Source organism: Heptranchias perlo, unplaced genomic scaffold (genome assembly GCF_035084215.1).
Source record: "Heptranchias perlo isolate sHepPer1 unplaced genomic scaffold, sHepPer1.hap1 HAP1_SCAFFOLD_390, whole genome shotgun sequence".
Classification (NCBI taxonomy): Eukaryota; Metazoa; Chordata; class Chondrichthyes; order Hexanchiformes; family Hexanchidae; genus Heptranchias; species Heptranchias perlo.
The window spans coordinates 109769-129665 of record NW_027139402.1 but is presented as its reverse complement, the minus strand read 5'-3'; the positions used below and the strand labels follow the sequence as shown (position 1 = coordinate 129665).

At 49.1% G+C, this 19897-nt stretch overlaps 2 protein-coding genes across 2 annotated transcripts; one reads left to right on the top strand and one right to left on the bottom strand.

Moving 5' to 3' along the window:
- Window positions 1-906: 906 nt before the first annotated feature.
- LOC137311989 (transmembrane emp24 domain-containing protein 10-like) lies at window positions 907-8170 on the bottom strand (the record flags this gene model as incomplete). The annotated part of the gene is made up of 5 exons (XM_067978808.1): window positions 907-1155; window positions 3709-3864; window positions 5586-5706; window positions 7558-7698; window positions 7955-8170. Coding segments are annotated over 5 exons (756 nt in total), but the record flags the coding sequence as incomplete, so codon positions are not given.
- Window positions 8171-9166: 996 nt separating this feature from the next.
- On the top strand, window positions 9167-19572 carry LOC137311990 (zinc finger protein 79-like). The gene is made up of 2 exons (XM_067978809.1): window positions 9167-9609; window positions 18046-19572. The coding sequence occupies exon 2, from the start codon at window positions 18396-18398 to the stop codon at window positions 19023-19025; it is 630 nt and encodes a 209-aa protein (XP_067834910.1). The 5' UTR covers window positions 9167-9609; window positions 18046-18395; the 3' UTR covers window positions 19026-19572.
- Window positions 19573-19897: the final 325 nt, after the last annotated feature.

Sequence of the window (19897 nt, the reverse complement as noted above, 5' to 3'; positions counted from 1 at the left end):
ACGCTGAGGAGGAGGCACTGTGCTTTCCCTGGCGGTTATAAGGCGTCCAAAATCAGAATACCAGGTTAATAGCACAGCGGAGAGAGATGTCACCGGTGGACACAATGCCTGGACTTTCCAGCAACAGGGTGAGGGCGGGAATTCTGCCCATCGCCCCCTGACCGCACCCTGGTCATTACCCAGTTTCCTGGGTCAGCGGCCATTAGTCACGGTGGGCCCCGGCCCCTGATGGAAATTCCACCGGCGAGCAGCAGCCCAGCGGCCCCCGGGGAAATTTGTAATAACTTTCAAAAGGGAACAGGCTAAATATTTGAAGGGGAGAAATCTGCAGGACCGCGGGGAAAGAGCAGGGGGGAGTGGGACTAATTGGAGAGCTGTTTGAAGGAGCCAGCACAGGCACGATGGGCTGAACGGCATCCTCCTGTGCTGTCAGATCCTATGAGGTTCAAGGTGCAGCGGGGTCAGGGTGGAGCGGCTGTCACCAGCTCTGCCTGATGACCATCAGGTGAAGTCCAACACAGTGAAGGAAATGCAGCCCCCAGTGCACTCTCCCTCCCTGCAGCATTCCTCCAGGAATCCACTCGACACTGTGCAGCATCACACCGGCAAATGAGTTGGAGAGGAACTTCTACAAACGTTAGATTTTTCCCAAAGAAGTTCGGACGTTTGTCTCTCTCTCTCTCTCCTGGGGAGCAACGGGGCCGGGTGGAATTAATCCCAGTACCTTCCGAAAACAATCAATCAATCATCGAAAGCTCAGGGCAGCGAACACTATTGGTCCCACCTCCTGATCCAGGGCATGTCTGAGGATACTGATTGTTTCCAGGACTCCCTCAGACTGGTCTGAAACACCGACCGGGGGCCAATTACTGACTGCAATGCTACGAATTAAAACACAACCTACAGTTTAAACATTCAAAGCACCCCATTTAATATAAAGAGACATTATTGAAAATTACCCCCACCCACTGAACACTCTCCAGGCACAGACAGACACACGGGCCAGCGTTTTACACACACACACACATCGTCGTTACTCAATGAGCTTCTTGGCTTTGAAGAAGCGTCGCAGGTAGAAGACCTGCCAGGTGGCCAGGCCGACGAGGCAGCACATGGAGAAGATGCTGAAATACAGGACACGAGCACTGGTGGACTCTGCACGGAGGGGGAGAGAGAGAGAGAGAGGGGCCCATCAAACAGGTTGGAGGAGTGGATTCAATCTGCACTAAGATCACTTCACTGAAGGCAGCCCTCCCTCTTCCCTTCACCTTGCTGCCCCGAGCACCGTTTCCCTGCTCCTGGGTCACTGCTGCTCCGAGTCTGCCCTTTGGTCGATGCCTGGGGTCACTCCCTCCCCCGAATCCCCATCCTGGATCCACTCTCGCTAAACAGCTCAGGTGAGAGCAGGGACATGGCAGGCCTTTCATGGGAGCGTCACTCTGTCCACAACTGACACCCTGTCCCTTTCTAACAGGTCAATCCCACCACCTAGAATCTTACAGCACAGGAGGCCTCTCGGCCCATCGTGCCTGTGCTGGCTCTTTGAAAGAGCTGTCCCATTAGTCCCACTCCCCTGCCCTTTCCCCATAGCCCTGCAAATGTTTCCTTTCAGTGTTTATCCAATTCCCTTTTGAAAGTTATTATTAAATCTGCTTCAGGCAGCGCATTCCAGGTCATAACTCGCTGCGTAAAATAAAACCCTCATCGCCATCTGGTTCTTTTGCCAATTACCTTAAATCTGTGTCCTCTGGTTACCGACCCTTCTGCCACTGGAAATAGTTTCTCCTTATTTAATCTATTAAAAGTCTTCATAATTTTGAACACCTCTATTAAATCTCCCCGTAACCTTCTCTGCTCTAAAGAGAACAATCCCAGTTTCTCGACATCACTGAAGTCCCTCATCCCGGGTACCATTCTAGTAAATCTCCTCTGCACCCTCTCCAAGGCCTTGACATCCTTCCTAAAGTGTGGTGCCCAGAATTGGACACAATACTCCAGCTGAGGCCTAACCAGTGTTTTATAAAGGTTTAGTATAACTTCCTTGCTTTCGTACTCTATGCCTCTATTAATAAAGCCCAGGATCCTGTATGCTTTTTTTAAACAGCCTTCTCAATTTGTCACCTTCAAGGATTTGTGTCTGTGCACTCCCCAGGTCTCTCTGTTCCTGCATTCCCTTTAAAATTGTACCATTTAGTTTATATTGCCTCTCCTCATTCTTCCTGCCAAAATGTATCACTTCCCACTTCTGTGTTAAATTTCATCTGCCATGTGTCTGCCCATTCCACCAGTCTGTGTCCTCCTGAAGTCTGTTGCTATCCTCCACATTGTTAACTACATTTCTGAGTTTCGTATCATCTGCAAAGTTTGAAATACCCTGAATACCTAAGTGCAAGTCATTAATATATATCAAAAAGAGCAGTGGTCCTAATACTGACCCCTGGGGAACACCACTGTATATTTCCCTCCAGTCTGAAAAACAACCGTTCACCACTACTCTCTGTCCCTTAGCCAATTTTGTAACCATGCAGCCACTGTCCCTTTAATCCCAGGGGCTTCAAATGATCCCTTCTGTCTCTGGACCCCGTTTATACCGTCCTTCCCCAAAAACTTATTCCACAACTCTGCCCTCTGGTGTAGAAAGGTCCCAGCCCTCTGACTCCAACTCCCTGGTTTAGATGAGTGGAGGCCTCCAGCCCATGGAGCACCCCATCTAACGGCCCATGAAAGGACTCTGTGTTTTCCCTCCGCTACCCGACTGAGAGCCTCCCCTCCGGGTGTTCCATCCTGCCCACACTCGCCCCAGTTTGTACACACGTTCCCTTATCCTGCAGTCAAACTTGGAATGAAAATATGCAGAATCTTATCTGCCTCGACAAGGCCCCCTTGTCAGAAGGTCGTGGGTTCGAGCCCCACTCCAGAGACTCGAGCACCTAATCCAGGCCGACACTCCCAGTGCAGTACTGAGGGAGTGCGGCACTGTCTGAGGTGCCGTATTTCCGATGAGACGTTAAACTGAGTCCCTGCCTGCCCCTCTCAGGTGGACGTAAAAGATCTCACAGACACTAATGGGAGAAGAGCAGAATTCTCCCCTGGGTGTTCTGGCCAATATTTATCCCTCAACCAACGCCACTAAAACACAGATTATCTGGTCATTATCACAACGCTGTTTGTGGGATCTTGCTGTGCGCAAGTTGGCTGCCCGTTCCCTAAATTGCAACAGTGACTCCACTTCAAAATAGTACATTACTGGCTATTAAGTGCTCTGGGACGTCCCGAGGTCGTGGAAGGGGCGAAATAAATGTACGTTTTTTTAAAAACTAAGTCCCTTTGACACTGGGGATCAGTCCTGCAGTCCTTTTAACCCCTGACCCCTGGTACCCAAGCCCTAGACCACCCCTCTTTACTCAGAGGGCGAGTGGAGGGCAGTTGGGGCAAGGGATGCTTTGCCACAAAGTGCCTGAAGCAGAACCCACTGCATCTTTCACAGGACGACTGGATAACCGTATGAAGCTGAGGCTCGTGCTATGGGGGAGAGAAGGGGAGAGGGGCTTATGTCCCGGGAGGTGGAGGGAGCTAAAACCCACAAACTTCTGACTCGGAGGGGTGAGTGACGCTGACCGAGGAACGAGACAGGGTCCCCGAGACCGAGAGCAGTAAGTGGAGAAGGGGCGGGTGTTGCAGACTGAAGCCTGTGCTGGGTGCTCCTACCATTGGTGTCCCTCATCTCTTCCTCTCGCTGCTTCATGTAGGCAAAGTCATTGACGATCGACTCTGACAGATCCTCCAATCGTCGCAGCTCCACCTCAAGTGGCTTCTCCGCCTTGGCGATCTGGGCAGGGAGAGAGAGAGAGAGAGAGAGACGGTCTGGAAGATCAGACAAAGATGTAGTAAATCCATTGTTGACTTGAGAGACCCACACTACAGAAAGGATATTGAAGCACTGGAGGCGAGGGGAGGAGATGCAGAGAGGGACTAGGTTCTTAACACTCCCAATCTTGTTTCTTGATATCACGTGGAGTGAAACAAATTGGCTGAAGACTGGCTTCTGTGATGGTGGGGATATCAGGAGGAGGCCGAGACGGATTATCCACTTGGCACTTCTGGCTGAAGATGGTTGCAAACGCTTCAGCCTTGTCTTTTGCACTCACGCTGGACTCCGCCATCATTGAGGATGGGGATGTTTACAGAGCCTCCTCCTCCCGTTAGTTGTTTAATTGTCCACCACCATTCACAACTGGATGTGGCAGGACTGCAGAGCTTTGATCTGATCCGTTGGTTGTGGAATCGCTTAGCTCTGTCTACAGCATGTTGCCTCCGCTGTTTACCATGCATGTAGTCCTGTGTTGTAGCTTCACCAGGTTGGCACCTCATTTTTAGATACGTCTGGTGCTGCTTCTGGCATGCTCTTCTACACTCGTCCTTGAACCAGGGTTGATCCCCTGACTTGTTGGTAATGGTGGAGTGAGGAAAATGTCGGGCCATGAGGTTACAGATTGTGCTGGAATACAATTCTGCTGCTGCTGATGGCCCACAGCGCCTCATGGATGCCCAGTTTTGAGCTGCTAGATCTGTTCTGAATCTATCCCATTTAGCATGGTGGTAGTGCCACACAACACGTTGGATGGTGTCCTCAGTGCGAAGACGGGACTTCGTCTCCACGAGGCCTGTGCGGTGATCACTCCTACCAATACAGTCCTTTTATACTTGTTTTAACCGTCTGATTCACTTTTTTTATTCCTTATGCTATCTGCACTTGTGGAGAGAACTCTTATTTGGGCAACAGACCGACTAGACCATATCTAGAATATACTGTGTGCAGTTTTGGTCTCCTTATTTAAGGAAGGACATACTTGCTTTGGAGGCATTTCAGAGAAGGTTCCCTCGACTGATTCCTGGGATGAGGGGGTTATCTTATGAGGAAAGGTTGGACAAGTTGGGCCTGTACAGGCTGGAGTTTAGAAGAATGAGAGGTGATCTTGAGGAGACTAGAAGGGGTAGATGCTGAGAGGATGTTTCCCCTTGTGGGAGAGACTAGAACTCGGGGACCACAGTTTAAAAATAAATGGTCTCCCATTTAAGACGGAGATGAGGAGAAACTTTTTCTCTCAGAGGGTGGTGAGTCTGTGGAACTCCCTTCCCCAGAGAGCGGTGGAGGCAGGGTCAGTGAATATTTTTAAGGCTGAGTTAGATGGATTCCTGATTAACAGGGGAGTCAAAGGTAATAGTTGGTGGATGGGAAAGTAGGGTTGAGGTCACAATCGGATCAGCCTTGATCTTATCAAATGGCAGAGGGGCCGAATGGCCTACTCCTGCTCTTAATTCATATGTTCTATGCTGTTTTTCTCACTTCTTAAAAATATCACACTTGTTTTTCATCACTGCTGTATTATTTTTTAATCAGTTATTTTATTATTTCCTCTATTTTTTTTTGATGAACCTGAAGTATTTATATTACCTGTGACACTATTTGTGACCTGGACTTTGTTCTCATCCCTTTTTCTTATCAGTGAGCTATTTTCCCTTTTATTATTATTTCTGCCCGAGCCCTCCCCGTACCCCAGGACCCCCCCCTCGGACTCACTCACCCGGGGGCAGGCGGCTCTCGAAGCAGATCTCGAACATGTCGTAGTCGTCAGTGGTGAAGGCGAATTTGCCCTTAGTCGCCTCCTCCTTAGAGTACAGGATGTGGCCGGAGGAGTCCGTCACCTGGGGGGAGGGGAAACAGAGAGGTTACACCCTGGCTCCAGCCCGGAACTGTCCCCCACAGCTCCCTCCCCACACCACCCTCCCAATGGTGGAAAGGTACAAAAAGATCATTAAAAAGGATAATGGAACGTTGGCCTTTATCTCGAGGGCTGGAATACAAAGAGGTGGAAGTTATATTACAGCTGGACAGAGCTCTGGTCAGACCCCATCTGGAGACACTGCGTCCAGTTCTGGGCACCGTCCCCTCAGGAAGGATATATCGGCCTTGGAGGGGGTGCAGTGCAGATTCACCAGAATAACACCGGGGCTAAAAGGGTTAAATTACGAGGACAGGTTGCAGAGACGAGGCTTGTATTCCCTCGAGTGTAGAAGATTAAGGGGTGATCGAATCGAGGGGTTTAAGATGATTAAAGGATTTGATGGGGTCGATAGAGAGAAACTATTTCCTCTGGTGGGGGGAGTCCAGAACAAGGGGGAATAATCTTAAAATTAGAGCCCGGCCGTTCAGGGGTGATGTCAGGAAGCATTTCTTCACACAAAGGGGAGTGGGAATCTGGAACTCTCTCCCCCGGAAAAGGGGGAGGCCGGGGGTCAATTGAAAATTTCAAAACTGAGACTGATGGATTTTTGTTGGGTGAGGGGATTAAAGGGAATGGAACCAAGGGGGGAAATGGAGTGAAATACAAATCAGACATGGTCGGACTGAATGGGAGACATGGTCGGACTGAATGGGGGACATGGTCGGACTGAATGGGGGACAAGCTACCGCCGCCCGCCCCCCCCCTCCCCCCTCTCCCTCTCCCCCCCCCCTCCCCCACCTCACCTCTCCCCCCCCCCTCTCCCCCACTCCCCTCCCACCCCTCCCCTCTCTCCCACCTCACCTCTCCCCCTCCTCTCCCCCACTCCCCTCCTCACCCATCCCCTCTCTCCCTTCCCCCCCCTCTCTCTCTCCCCCCCCCCTCCTCTCTCCCCCCCCCTCCCTCTCTCCCCCCCCCCTCCCTCTCTCTCTCCCCCCCCCCTCCCTCTCTCTCTCCCCCCCCCCTCCCTCTCTCTCTCCCCCCCCCTCCTCTCTCTCTCCCCCCCCCCTCCCTCTCTCTCTCCCCCCCCCCCTCCCTCTCTCTCTCCCCCCCCCCCTCCCTCTCTCTCTCCCCCCCCCTCCCTCTCTCTCTCCCCTCCCTCCTCTCTCTCTCCACCCCCCCCCCTCTCTCTCTCCCCCCCCCCCCCTCTCACTCTCTCCCCCCCCCCCCCCTCCTCTCTCTCTCCCCTCCCTCCCTCTCTCTCCCCTCCCCCCCCCTCCCTCTCTCTCCCCTCCTCTCTCTCCCCCCCCCTCCTCCTCTCCCCCCCCTCCTCTCTCTCCCCCCCCCCCCTCTCTCTCCCCCCCCTCTCTCACCCCCCCCCCCCCCTCCCTCTCTCTCTCCCCCCCCCCTCCCTCTCTCTCTCCCCCTCCCCCCCTCCCTCCCTCTCTCTCCCCCTCTCCCCCTCCCCCCCCCTCCCTCTCTCTCCCCCTCCCCCCCCCCCTCCCTCTCTCTCTCCCCCCCTCCCTCTCTCTCTCCCTCCCTCTCTCTCTCTCTCCCCCCCCCTCCTCTCTCTCCCCCCCCCCCCCTCCTCTCTCTCCCCCCCCTCCTCTCTCTCCCCCCCCCCCTCCCCCCCTCTCTCCCCCTCCCCCCCTCCCTCCCCCTCCCCCCCCTCCCCCTCCCCCCCCTCCCCCCCCCTCCCTCTCTCTCCCCTCCCTCTCTCCTCCCCCTCCCTCTCTCTCCCCCCCCCCCTCCTCTCTCCCCCCCCCCCCTCTCTCTCCCCCTTGAGGTGGGGGCGGGCGGCCGGCTGTTCGCTCAGCTCGGACTCTCCGCTCACCAGCCTGTCCTTGTGGATCTCCTCCCGCAGACACTTCCTGGCGTTGGACGGCAGTTGGAAGGAGATGGCGCCGGCGGCCAGCAGCTGGTTCAGGGCGGCGAGGGGCAGGAGCAGGGCGGGGGGAGGAGGTGAGGGCCTGAGGCCGGGGACTGGGAGTCGGGGAGGGGCCTGAGGCCGGGGACTGGGAGTCGGGGAGGGGCCTGAGGCCGGGGACTGGGAGTCGGGGAGGGGCCTGAGGCCGGGGACTGGGAGTCGGGGAGGGGCCTGAGGCCGGGGACTGGGAGTCGGGGAGGGGCCTGAGGCCGGGGACTGGGAGTCGGGGAGGGGCCTGAGGCCGGGGACTGGGAGTCGGGGAGGGGCCTGAGGCCGGGGACTGGGAGTCGGGGAGGGGCCTGAGGCCGGGGACTGGGAGTCGGGCCTGAGGCCGCTCTCGGGTCGCTCGGTTCCTGCGCGGTTTCCAGGGGCAACGGATTCCGGGCCCAGGCCCAGCGACCGTTACTATGGGCGGCCTGGTATTATGGGATGGAGGGAGAGGCCTGTCCCCAACTTTAGTTCTTTCAATGTGGACGCCGGGCAGGGTGGGATGTGTCGGAGGTCCCCGGGGTGTTTGGGTCACGGGGGGAGGGGGGAGACAGGCTGAGGGTGGGGGGGACTCGGTTTGGGGTGAGGGAAGAGGGGGAGACAGGCTGAGGGTGGGGGGGACTCGGTTTGGGGTGAGGGAAGAGGGGGAGACAGGCTGAGGGTGGGGGGGACTCGGTTTGGGGTGAGGGAAGAGGGGGAGACAGGCTGAGGGTGGGGGGGACTCGGTTTGGGGTGAGGGAAGAGGGGGAGACAGGCTGAGGGTGGAGGGGACTCGGTTTGGGGTGAGGGAAGAGGGGGAGACAGGCTGAGGGTGGGGGGGACTCGGTTTGGGGTGAGGGAAGAGGGGGAGACAGGCTGTGAGGGTTTCAAATCAGTAAAATAGGTCCTTGAAATGTGGCTCATTCCAGCAGACAGGTCTCCTGGTCAAACCAGTCCTGTCCTGGGCTGTCCCTGGATTAACATGAGAACGGACAGGTCCCTGAGGGAGACCCATTGAGATTCAGTCTAATATCTCAAATGATGTGGAGATGCCGGTGATGGACTGGGGTGGACAAATGTCAGGAATCTTACAACACCAGGTTATAGTCCAACAGTTTTATTTGAAAATCACAAGCTTTCGGAGGCTTTCTCCTTTGTCAGGTGAGTGTGGGATTCCATAGTCAGAGCACAATGCCTGGTGATCACAGATAATCTTTCCAACTGCCCGTTGTCAAGGCAATCAAAGGATTCGAATAGTGTTCAGACAGAGAGACACTACATACGGGACAATCAGTATATTCAGTAGTCCCGTATGTAACTGATTGGAATTTGAGATTTTAATCCCATATTCATTTGTGGCACAGCTCAGCTCAATTCAAACCCAATGTCTGTGCAAGGGACACGTGTCTCCTGACTGTACAGTCTGTGTGTGTGTGTGTGTGTGTGTGTCTCAGTCTCACTGGTCTCATAACATAACTTTAAAGCAGTAAAATTAACCAGAACTTGCTCCAAAGACAAAACCGATCCACACCCATGAGGACGGCCTCAACCGGGATCTTGGGTTCATGTCACGCTGCACGTAACCCCACCAGCGAACAAAAGCTATCTGTTTTTAATATAACGGGTCATATGCTGGCTTTCTCTGCCTTCTGGATGTTTCTGCCTCTCTCTTTTCTGTTTTTATTTGTGTTGACTGTATATTCGGGGGCTCTGTAGGTAACACCTCTCTGTCTGAACACTGTGATTGCCTTGGCAACGGGCAGTTGCAAAGACTATCTGTAATCACCATGTATTGTTCTGTGATTTATAAATGCGTAGGCTTCGAGGAGTTCCTGACATTTACCTGAGGAAGGAGGAAGCCTCCAAAAGCTTGTAAATTTCAAATAAAATCGTTGGACTATAACTTGGTGTTGTAAAATTGTTTACAATTGTCAACCCCAGTCCATCACCGGCATCTCCACATCATGGCTAAAACCGATCCAGATCTTGAAGGTGTGATGATTTCCTCCTTCTCTCTGCTCTGTTGGTGGGAGGCTCATTTCCAGTCCCAGGTATTTGTCTATTCCCCATGTCTGATGGGTTGGTTCCTGTGAACAGTTTGTCAGAGAGTGTTTCACTGCCTCAGGGTGTTTACAGAGAGTGCCTCAGGGTGTTTACAGTTTTTTTCCACACCGTTCACCTGAGGAAGGAGGAAGCCTCCGAAAGCTTGTGGAATTTAAAATAAATTTGTTGGACTATAACTTGGTGTTGTAAAATTGTTTAGAATTTACAGAGAGAGAGATAAGCAGCTCCCATCCTGGTCTGAAAGACCCAGTCAATGAGAGATTTATGAACAATCCAGCCCAGTGCAGTTAAACCTTGTCCCCCATTAATCCAAACACACCATATTGTGAGCAAAATTCAATATTTCACAGGGCCAGTGAGTCCCAGACACAGATTGTACCCACCTCCCTAAACTCAACTCCTTACTGTAAAAAGTGTCTGTCAAAACACAGCCCGTTTAGGGACTGAACCCCTCAAATAACCGTTACACTCAACATTGCAATCTCTCAGTGAATCGTTCCCTTTTACCCACTGTGTACTGTACATGTACAGGAGCTGACACTGAGACACACACGGGCCGTACAGTACCAGACAGGAGTGAATCGTTCCCTTTTACCCACAGTGTACTGTACATGTACAGGAGCTGACACTGAGACACACACGGGCCGTACAGTACCTGAGTACTTTTCAATCAAGAGAAATTCAGAAAGACAACAGAGAGAGAGGGGCAGAGAGAGAGAAAAGGACAGAGAGAGAGGGGGAGAGAGGCAGAGAGAGAGAGAGAAAAAGGCAGAGCGGGGAGAGAGTCAGAGAGAGAAAGACAGAGAGGGTGAGAGAGAGAGGAGCGAGAGGCAGAAGGAGAGAGGGGGACAGAGAGAAAGAAAAAGAGAGAGAGAGGGGCAGAGAGTGTGGTAGAGAGGCAGAGAGTGGATTGGTCCTGCCTGGTGATTTACCCATTTCCCGCGAGCAGCCAGGCCTCTCTGGGCTGTTTAATGGCTTCTCACCAGCAAGGGGGGCCCCCATCTCCCACCTCGCAATAAACTCTTTCAATCAGATGCTTCCTCTCACCCTCACACATTACCACTGTTGCAAGCCGCACACCCACAACCCACAGGTCACACACACTGGCACCTATTCAACCATGACAGGCACATCACCCAAACAACCACCAGGTCCCTCACCGACACACGTCCCGTTTTCTTGCAGGGAGTCCCCCTCTCTCTGTCCCCCCTCTCTCTGTCCCCCCTCTCTCTGTCTTTTTCTCTCTCTGTCTTTTTCTCTCTCTGTCTTTTTCTCTCTCTGTCTTTTTCTCTCTTTGTCTTTTTCTCTCTCTGTCTTTTTCTCTCTCTCTCTTTTTCTCTCTCTGTCTTTTTCTCTCTCTGTCTTTTTCTCTCTCTGTCTTTTTCTCTCTCTGTCTTTTTCTCTCTCTGTCTTTTTCTCTCTCTGTCTTTTTCTCTCTCTGTCTTTTTCTCTCTCTGTCTTTTTCTCTCTCTGTCTTTTTCTCTCTCTGTCTTTTTCTCTCTCTGTCTTTTTCTCTCTCTCTCTTTTTCTCTCTCTCTCTTTTTCTCTCTCTGTCTTTTTCTCTCTCTGTCTTTTTCTCTCTCTCTCCCACTCTCTCTCTCTACCGCTATCTCTGTCACTCTCTCTCTCTCCCTCAGCCCTCTCACTGTCTTTTTCTCTCTCTCTCTCTGCCTCTCTCCCGCTCTCTCTCTTCCCCTCTCTCTTTGTGACTCCCTCTCTCCATCCCTCTCTCTGTCCCCATCTCTCTCTTTCTTTTTCTCTCCACCTGTCTCTCTCTCTCCCCCCCCTCGCTGCCGCTCTTCCTCTCTCTGTCCCGATCTCTCTCCCCCTGTCTCTCTCTCTCTCTCGCTGCCTCTCTCCCTTCTCTGTCTTTTTCTCTCTCTCTCTCTCTCTATCTATCTTTTTCTCTGTCTCTCTGTCCCTCTCTCTCCCTCTGCCTCTTTGCCCCTCTCTCTCTGTCTCTCTCTCTGTCTTTTTCTCTCTCTCTGTCCCTCTCACCCCTCTCTTTCTCTCTCACCCCTCCCACTCTGTCTTTTTCTCTCTCTCTCTGTCTCTCCCCCTCTCTCTCACCCCCCCCTCTCTCTGCCTCTCTCCTGCTCTCACTCTGTCTCTCTCTCTTCCCCTCTCTTTCGCTGCCTCTCTTCCTCTCTCTGTCTTTTTCTCTCTCTCTCTCTCTCTCTCTCTCTATCTCTCTCTGCCTCTCTCTGTGTCTTATTCTCTGTCTCTCCCCCATCCTCTGTCGTTTTCGCTCTCTCTCTCTGCCTCTTTCCCCCTCTTCCTCTGTCTCTCTCTCTCTCTGTCTTTTTCTCTGTCTCTCTGTCCCTCTCTCTCCCTCTGCCTCTTTCCCCCTCTCTCTCTGTTTCTCTCTTTCTCTGTGTGTCTCTCTCTCTCTGCCTCTCTCCCTCGTCTCTCCGTCCTTTTCTCTCTCTCTATCCCTCTCTCCCGCTCTCTCTGTCTTTTTCTCTCTCTATCCCTCTCTCCATCATTCTCTCTCTCTCTCTGCCTCTCTCCTCCACTCTCTCTGTCCCTCCCTCTCTCAGCCTCTCTTCTCCTCTCTCTGACCTTTTCTCTCTCTCTCTCTCCCCCTCTCTCTCTCTGTTTTACTCTCTATCTATCTGTCCCCCTCGCTTTCTCGCTGCCTATCTCCCCCTCTCCCTCTGTCTTTTTCTCTCTCTGACCTTCTCTCTCTCTCTCTCTCTCTCCCCCTCTCTCTCTCTGTCCATTTCTCTCTCTCCCCCTCTCTCTCTCTCTCTCTCTCTCGGCCTCTCACACCCTCTGACACTGAGACACACATGGGCCGTACAGTACCAGACAGGAGTGAATCGTTCCCTTTTACCCACTGTGTACTATACATGTACAGGAGCTGACACTGAGACACACACAGGCCGTACAGTACCTGAGTACTTTCCTAACAAGAGAAATTCGGAAAGACAACAGAGAGAGAGGGGGTGAGAGGCAGAGAGAGAGAGAGAGAGAAAAAGACAGAGCGGGGAGACAGAGAGAGAGGAGGCGAGAGGCAGAGAGAGAGAGAAAAAGATGGAGACAGGGCGAGAGAGAGGCAGAGAGTGAATTGGTACTGCCTGGTGATTTACCCGATTCCTGCGAGCAGCCAGGCCTCTCTGGGCTGTTTAATGGCTTCTCAACAGCAAGGGGGGCCCCCATCTCCCACCCACCAAAAAACTCTTTCAATCAGATGCTTCCTCTCACCCTCACACATTACCACTGTTGCAAGCCGCACACCCACAACTCACAGGTCACACACACTGGCAGCTATTCAACCATGACAGGCACATCACCCAAACACCCTGCAGGACCCTCACCGACACAAGTCCCGCTTTCTGGCAGGAGACCCCCTCACACTCTCTCTCCCCCTCGCTCTGTCTTTTTCTCTCACCCTCTGTTCGCTGTCTTTCTCTGCCTCTCTCCCCTCTCTGTCATTTTCTCTCTCTCTCTTTCTCTCTCTCTATCTCTCTGCCTCTCTCTGTTATTCTCTCTCTCTCCCCCCACTCTCTCTGTCTTTTTCTGTCTCTGCCTCTGTCTCTCTCTGCCTCTCTCCCCTTCTCTCTGTCCCTCTCTCTCCCTCTGCCTCTTTACCCCTCTCTCTGCCTCTCTCGCCCTGTCTTTGCCTTTTTCTCTGTCTCTCTCTCGCTCTCTTTCTATCTCTCTCTCCATCATTCTCTCTCTCTCTCTCCTCCTCTCCCTCTCTATCCCCCTCTCTCTCTCTCGGCCTCTCTTCCCCTCTCTGACTTTTTCTCTCTCTCTCTCCCCCTCGCTCTCTTTCTCTCTCTCTCTGTTTTTCTCACGACCTATCTGTCCCCCTCGCTGTCTCTCTGCCTATCTCCCACTCTCCCGCTGTGTTTTTCGCAATCTCTGTCTCTCTCTCTCTCTCTCTCTCTCGCTGTTACTCTCTCTCTCTCTCTCTATCTCTGTCACCCTCTCTCTGTCTCGGCCTCTCACACCTTTGACACTGAGACACACACGGGCCGTACAGTACCAGACAGGAGTGAATCGTTCCCTTTAACCCACCATGTGCTGTACATGTACAGGAGCTGACACTGAGACACACAGTAACAAACTTTATATGGGATCAGGAGTTAACCCCTTACATGCTGTTTCTAGCAATACAAAAATATAATTTAAATTAGATGGTGGGGAGGGCAGGAATGCTGTGGATCCAATCACTCATCTCTGCCCAGCTCCGTCATGCCAGAATATCAGCATCTGTTCGAGCCCAAATTCCTCCCTTCGTTCATTGCAAGTGCAACTTTTCAGAAATAACACAAAGTGGATCAAACTATTATTCAGAGGCTGACAATGTGACATATCTGGGGTCTTAATTGAAATTAAAAACTCTTTCAGGGAGCGTCCTGCAGCACCCAGAGGGCCCAAATGTGAAAACAGCCTCCAAATGTTTTCTGAGTTTGAAGTTTAATTTTTGAAAAGGTCACTGACAACTCAGAAAGAAATCGTGTTAATTCCGAAGCCATTTTGGGCCCCCATGTGAAATTGTATTGTAATGGAACCACACAGACACATGGGGAAGCTCGGGAGCAAACTGATTGGAATTTGAGATTTTAATCCCATATTCATTTGTGGCACAGCTCAGCTCAATTCAAACCCAATGTCTGTACAAGGGACACGTGTCTCCTGACTGTACAGTCTGTGTGTGTGTGTGTGTGTGTGTGTGTGTCTCAGTCTCACTGGTCCCATAACATAACTTTAAAGCAGTAAAATTAACCAGAACCTGCTCCAATGACAAAACCGATCCAGATCTTGAAGGTGTGATGATTTCCTCCTTCTCTCTGCTCTGTTGGTGGGAGGCTCATTTCCAGTCCCAGGTATTTGTCTATTCCCCATGTCTGATGGGTTGGTTCCTGTGAACAGTTTGTCAGAGAGTGTTTCACTGCCTCAGGGTGTTTACAGAGAGGGAGAGAGAGAGAAGCAGCTCCCATCCTGGTCGGAAAGACCCAGTCAATGAGAGATTTATAAAACAATCCAGCCCAGTGCAGTTAAACCTTGTCCCCCATTGATCCAAACACACCATATTGTGAGCAAAATTCAATATTTCACAGGGCCAGTGAGTCCCAGACACGGATTGTACCCACCTCCCTAAACTAAACTCAACTCCTTACTGTAAAAAGTGTCTGTCAAAACACAGCCCGTTTAGGGACTGAACCCCTCAAATAACCGTTACACTCAACATTGCAATCTCTCAGTGAATCGTTCCCTTTTACCCACTGTGTGCTGTACATGTACAGGAGCTCACACTGAGACACACACGGGCCGTACAGTACCAGACAGGAGTGAATCGTTCCCTTTTACCCACTGTGTACTGTACATGTACAGGAGCTGACACTGAGACACACACGGGCCGTACAGTACCAGACAGGAGTGAATTGTTCCCTTTTACCCACTGTGTACTGTACATGTACAGGAGCTGACACTGAGACACACACGGGCCGTACAGTACCAGACAGGAGTGAATCGTTCCCTTTTACCCACTCTGTGCTGTACACGTACAGGAGCTGACACTGAGACACACACGGGCCGTACAGTACCAGACAGGAGTGAATCGTTCCCTTTTACCCACTGTGTGCTGTACACGTACAGGAGCTGACACTGAGACACACACGGGCCGTACAGTCCCAGACAGGAGTGAATCGTTCCCTTTTACCCACTGTGTGCTGTACATGTACAGGAGCTGACACTGAGACACACACGGGCCGTACAGTACCAGACAGGAGTGAATCGTTCCCTTTTACCCACTCTGCTGTACATGTACAGGAGCTGACACTGAGACACACACGGGCTGTACAGTACCAGACAGGAGTGAATTGTTCCCTTTTACCCACTCTGTGCTGTACACGTACAGTACAGTTGTGGTGGTGGTTGTTGTGGCGGCCCAAACGCAAAGGCCGCCGCTCTGGCATCGCTCTGGGATCCCCGGCTGCACCCTGGCCTCACTCTGGGCTGACTGGGTGCACGCTGGGATCCCGGCATCACTCTGGGGTCACTGGGACATTCTGGGGTCACTGCGGGATCACTGGCGACACTCTGTCGGCCTCTTGCCGCCATCTGATAAGATGACGGCGGCGGCCATTTTTTCCAAGATGGTGGCCGTGCTTGCCGCCATTTTATCCAAGATGTCGGCCGCGCCTGCCGCCATGTTTTCCAAGATGGCGGCCGTGCTTGCTGCCATTTTTTCCAAGATGGTGGCCGCGCCGGCCGCCATTTTGTCCAATACGGACTCTGCGCTTGCCTCCATTTTGTCCAAGCTGGCTTCATTTATTATATAAATAATTGAAAAGTTTAAAATGTAAAATAAATAACTCAATATTTTAATTCATTAAATAAATGCTTATTTTATTATATCAATAATCAAATTGTTTTCAAGTGTTTAATTTATTATATGAATACTTCAAATGTTTCATTTATTATAAAGTGAATTCAATAGTTTAAATTATTCGATTGATTAATTTATTATGTAAATAACCGAGTTTAATTTATTGTATAAAAAATTCAACAGCTAAATTTATTATGTAAATAGTTCAATTGTTTAATATTTTATAAATAATTCAAGCGTTTAATTTTTATGTAAATTATTGAATTGTTTAATTTATTATATGAATAATTAAATTGATATATTTGATAAATAATTCAGTAGTTTAATTATATAATTGAAGTGTATAATTTACTATATAAATAGCTCCGTTTAATTTATTGTATAAATAATTCAATTTGTGAATTTATTATACAAATAAACAAGTGTTTAATTTATTATATGAAGCATTCAAGTGTATAATTTATTACGTAAATACTTCATTTGTTTAATTTATTATCTAAATAATTCAACTGTTTCATTTATTATATAAATAATTCAATAGTTTAATTCATTATATAAATAATCATTTGTTTAATTTCTTACATAACAGTTGTTAAATTAAACTATTGAATTATTTTCATAATAAATTAAATATCCAAATCATTCAATAGTTTAATTTATTATATAATAATGCATGTCTAATTTATTATATAAAAAAATCAATTGTTTAATTTATTATATAAATAATTCAAGTGTTAAATTTATTCTATGAAGAAACAATGGTTTAATTCATTATACAAATAATTTGTGTTTAATTTATTATATAAATAATTCAACAGCTTAATTTATTACATAAATCACACAAGTGTTAAATTTATTATATAAATAACCAATTATATTGTTTAGTTTATTATATAAATAATCCAAGTGTTAAAATTATTATATAAAGAGGTCAAGTGTTTAAATTGTATAATTAATTCACAGGTTTAACTTATCATACAAAGATTCAAGTGTTTATTTAATCATATTAATAATCCATTATTTAATTTATTGAATGAAGAATTTCAAAACGTTATTCATTATATAAATAATCAAGTGTTTCATTCATTATATAAATAATCAAGTGTTTCATTTATTATATAAATAATCAAGTGTTTCATTTATTATATAAATAATCAAGTGTTTCATTTATTATATAAATAATCAATTGTTGACTTTATTACATAAAGAAGTCTCGTGTTTAATTTATTATATAAATAATTCACCTAAATATTGAGTTCTTTATATAATAAATTAAACGAAGGAATATTTATATAATGAATTAAACTATTGAATTATTTCTATGATAAATTAAACACTAATTTTTTATGTAATAAATTAAAGAATTGATTATTTAATGAATTGAACTATTCAATTATTTATGAAATGAATTGAATGATTGAATTATTTAGAAAATAAATTAAACACTTGAATTGTCTGCTTCCAATGTTTTTGTTTTCCGGCCTGATATTAAGATCATCAATGGCGGCTGCATCATCCAGCATGCAGCGCGGTGCAGATTGTGCCCTGTCTGAATCAGTGGAGCCCAGTGCGCAGGCGCTGTAGTGCCTGCCAATTTTTGATTCCAATCCACCTGGACAAGATCCCTTTTTAACTCACTGGAATTTGCCCTCCTCCAGTTAAGTATTTTCACATTTGACTGTCCCCTGTCCTTTTCCATAACTGTTCTAAACCGAATGAGATTATGATCACTGCTGCCCCACTGAAACATGCTCCACCTGCCCCACTTCATTCTCCACACCGAGCCCACTGCTGCTCTCACACTCACTCACTCTCTCACCCTTTCACTCATGGTTTTGGGCCACTGAAAGATGATGCGATGGGTTTGGATTTCAGCACAGGGAGGAGGGAGAGTGTGTGGGACGGGGATTTACAGCTTTGAGGAATGAGAGAGGAAATAATGTTCCATAGAAAGTAGAGTTATCTGATCTGAATTTCTATCCTGTAATTACAGTGATAACTTTTATAAACTCCTTTTACAGGGGAGGATTTACAGAGGGAAACTCAAACCAAAGATCACGTCAAGATCTGACAGAGTCACTCGATTCATCAGGACCTGAATATCATCGGCCTTTGAATGTTGAAGGAGAAATGTTTGTCTGTTCTATCCGTGGGAGAAGATTTCAAACATCAGTGTGAGTGGAAAAGCACCGAGACACACACACGAGTGAGAGTGTTCCAGTGCACTGATTGTGGAAAGAGCTTTAACCAGTTGCACAGCCAGAAAAAACATCGCACCATTCACAGCGGGGAGAAACCGTACACGGGTTCTGTGCTTGGACGAGGCTTCAACTGATCGTCCAACCTGGAGAGACACAAGGACACCCAGACCATGGAGAAACCGTGGAAATGTGGGGACTGTGGGAAGGGATTCAATTACCCTTCAGAGCTGGAAACTCATCGACGCAGTCACACTGGGGAGAGGCCGTTCACCTGCTCCTTGTGTGGGAAGGGATTCACTCAGTCATCCGACCTGCTGAAACACCAGCGAGTTCACACTGGGGAGAGACCTTTTAAATGTTCTGACTGTGAGAAGAGATTTAAAAGCAAAATTGAACTGCTGAGACACCAACGCACCCACACTGGGGAGAGGCCGTTCACCTGCTCCGTGTGTGGGAAAGGATTCACTCAGTCATCTGCCCTGCTGACACACCAGCGAGTTCACACTGGGGAGAGACCTTTTAAATGTTCTGACTGTGAGAAGAGGTTTAAAAGCAAATTTAATCTGCTGAAACACCAACGCACTCACACTGGGGAGAGGCCGTTCACCTGCTCCGTGTGTGGGAAAGGATTCACTCAGTCATCTGCCCTGCTGACACACCAGCGAGTTCACACTGGGGAGAGACCTTTTAAATGTTCTGACTGTGAGAAGAGGTTTAAAAGCAAATTTAATCTGCTGAAACACCAACGCACTCACCAGCGAGTTCACACTGGGGAGAGGCCGTTCTCCTGCTCTGTGTGAAAGAAGAGATTCACTCGGTCATCCCTCCTTCTGTCACACCAGCGAGTTCACACTGAAGAGAGACCTTTCAATGTTCTGACTGTGAGAAAAGATTTAAAATCAGAAATGATCCGCTGAGACATCGACGCACTCACACTGGGGAGAGACTGTTCACCTGCTCCGTGTGTGGGAAGGGATTCACGAATTCATCCCACCTTCTGAAACATCCACTTGTTGACACTATTGAGTGACCTTTTAACTCAGTGACTGTGAGAAGAGCTTTAAAAGCAGAAATGAACTGCTGACACATCAACGCATGCCCATTGGTTGAGAGACTGTTCACCTGCTCCGTGTGTGGGAAGGGATTCACTCAGTCATCACACGTGCTGAGACACCAGCGAGTTCACATATGACTGCAGGGGTTGGATTCTGCTGTTAATCCCATCCAGGACTGAACCATGTTCATTCTGACAGTTGGGGTTTGTTTCTCCTGATGTTCATCACCCCGATAACTGGGCTGGAGTTTAATATTCAGGATATTTGTGAAATAAATCAGCTTTGTTTTAAACACCTTGTTGTAGATTTTGGTCTTTCCCACCTGAGTGTTTAGCATCACCTGACTGGAGCTCAGAAAGGACAATCTGGGGGGAGGATCGTCCGGTGGGAACAGAACTTCAGCCTGGACACAGTCCTTCAGGGCCACACTGAGAGGGGCAAACGGCACTTTGGTCTTTCTCGTCTCTCTTCACTGACAGCAAAGTCACCGTGCGGCGTCCAGTTTAAAAATGACAGTGGTCATTATTCGATGAAGATTTAACCTGTTTGTGTGACAGTCCTGAGTCTACCATTTAAGGCAGGCGTTGACTCATTTAAAATAAACCTGTTAAAAATAA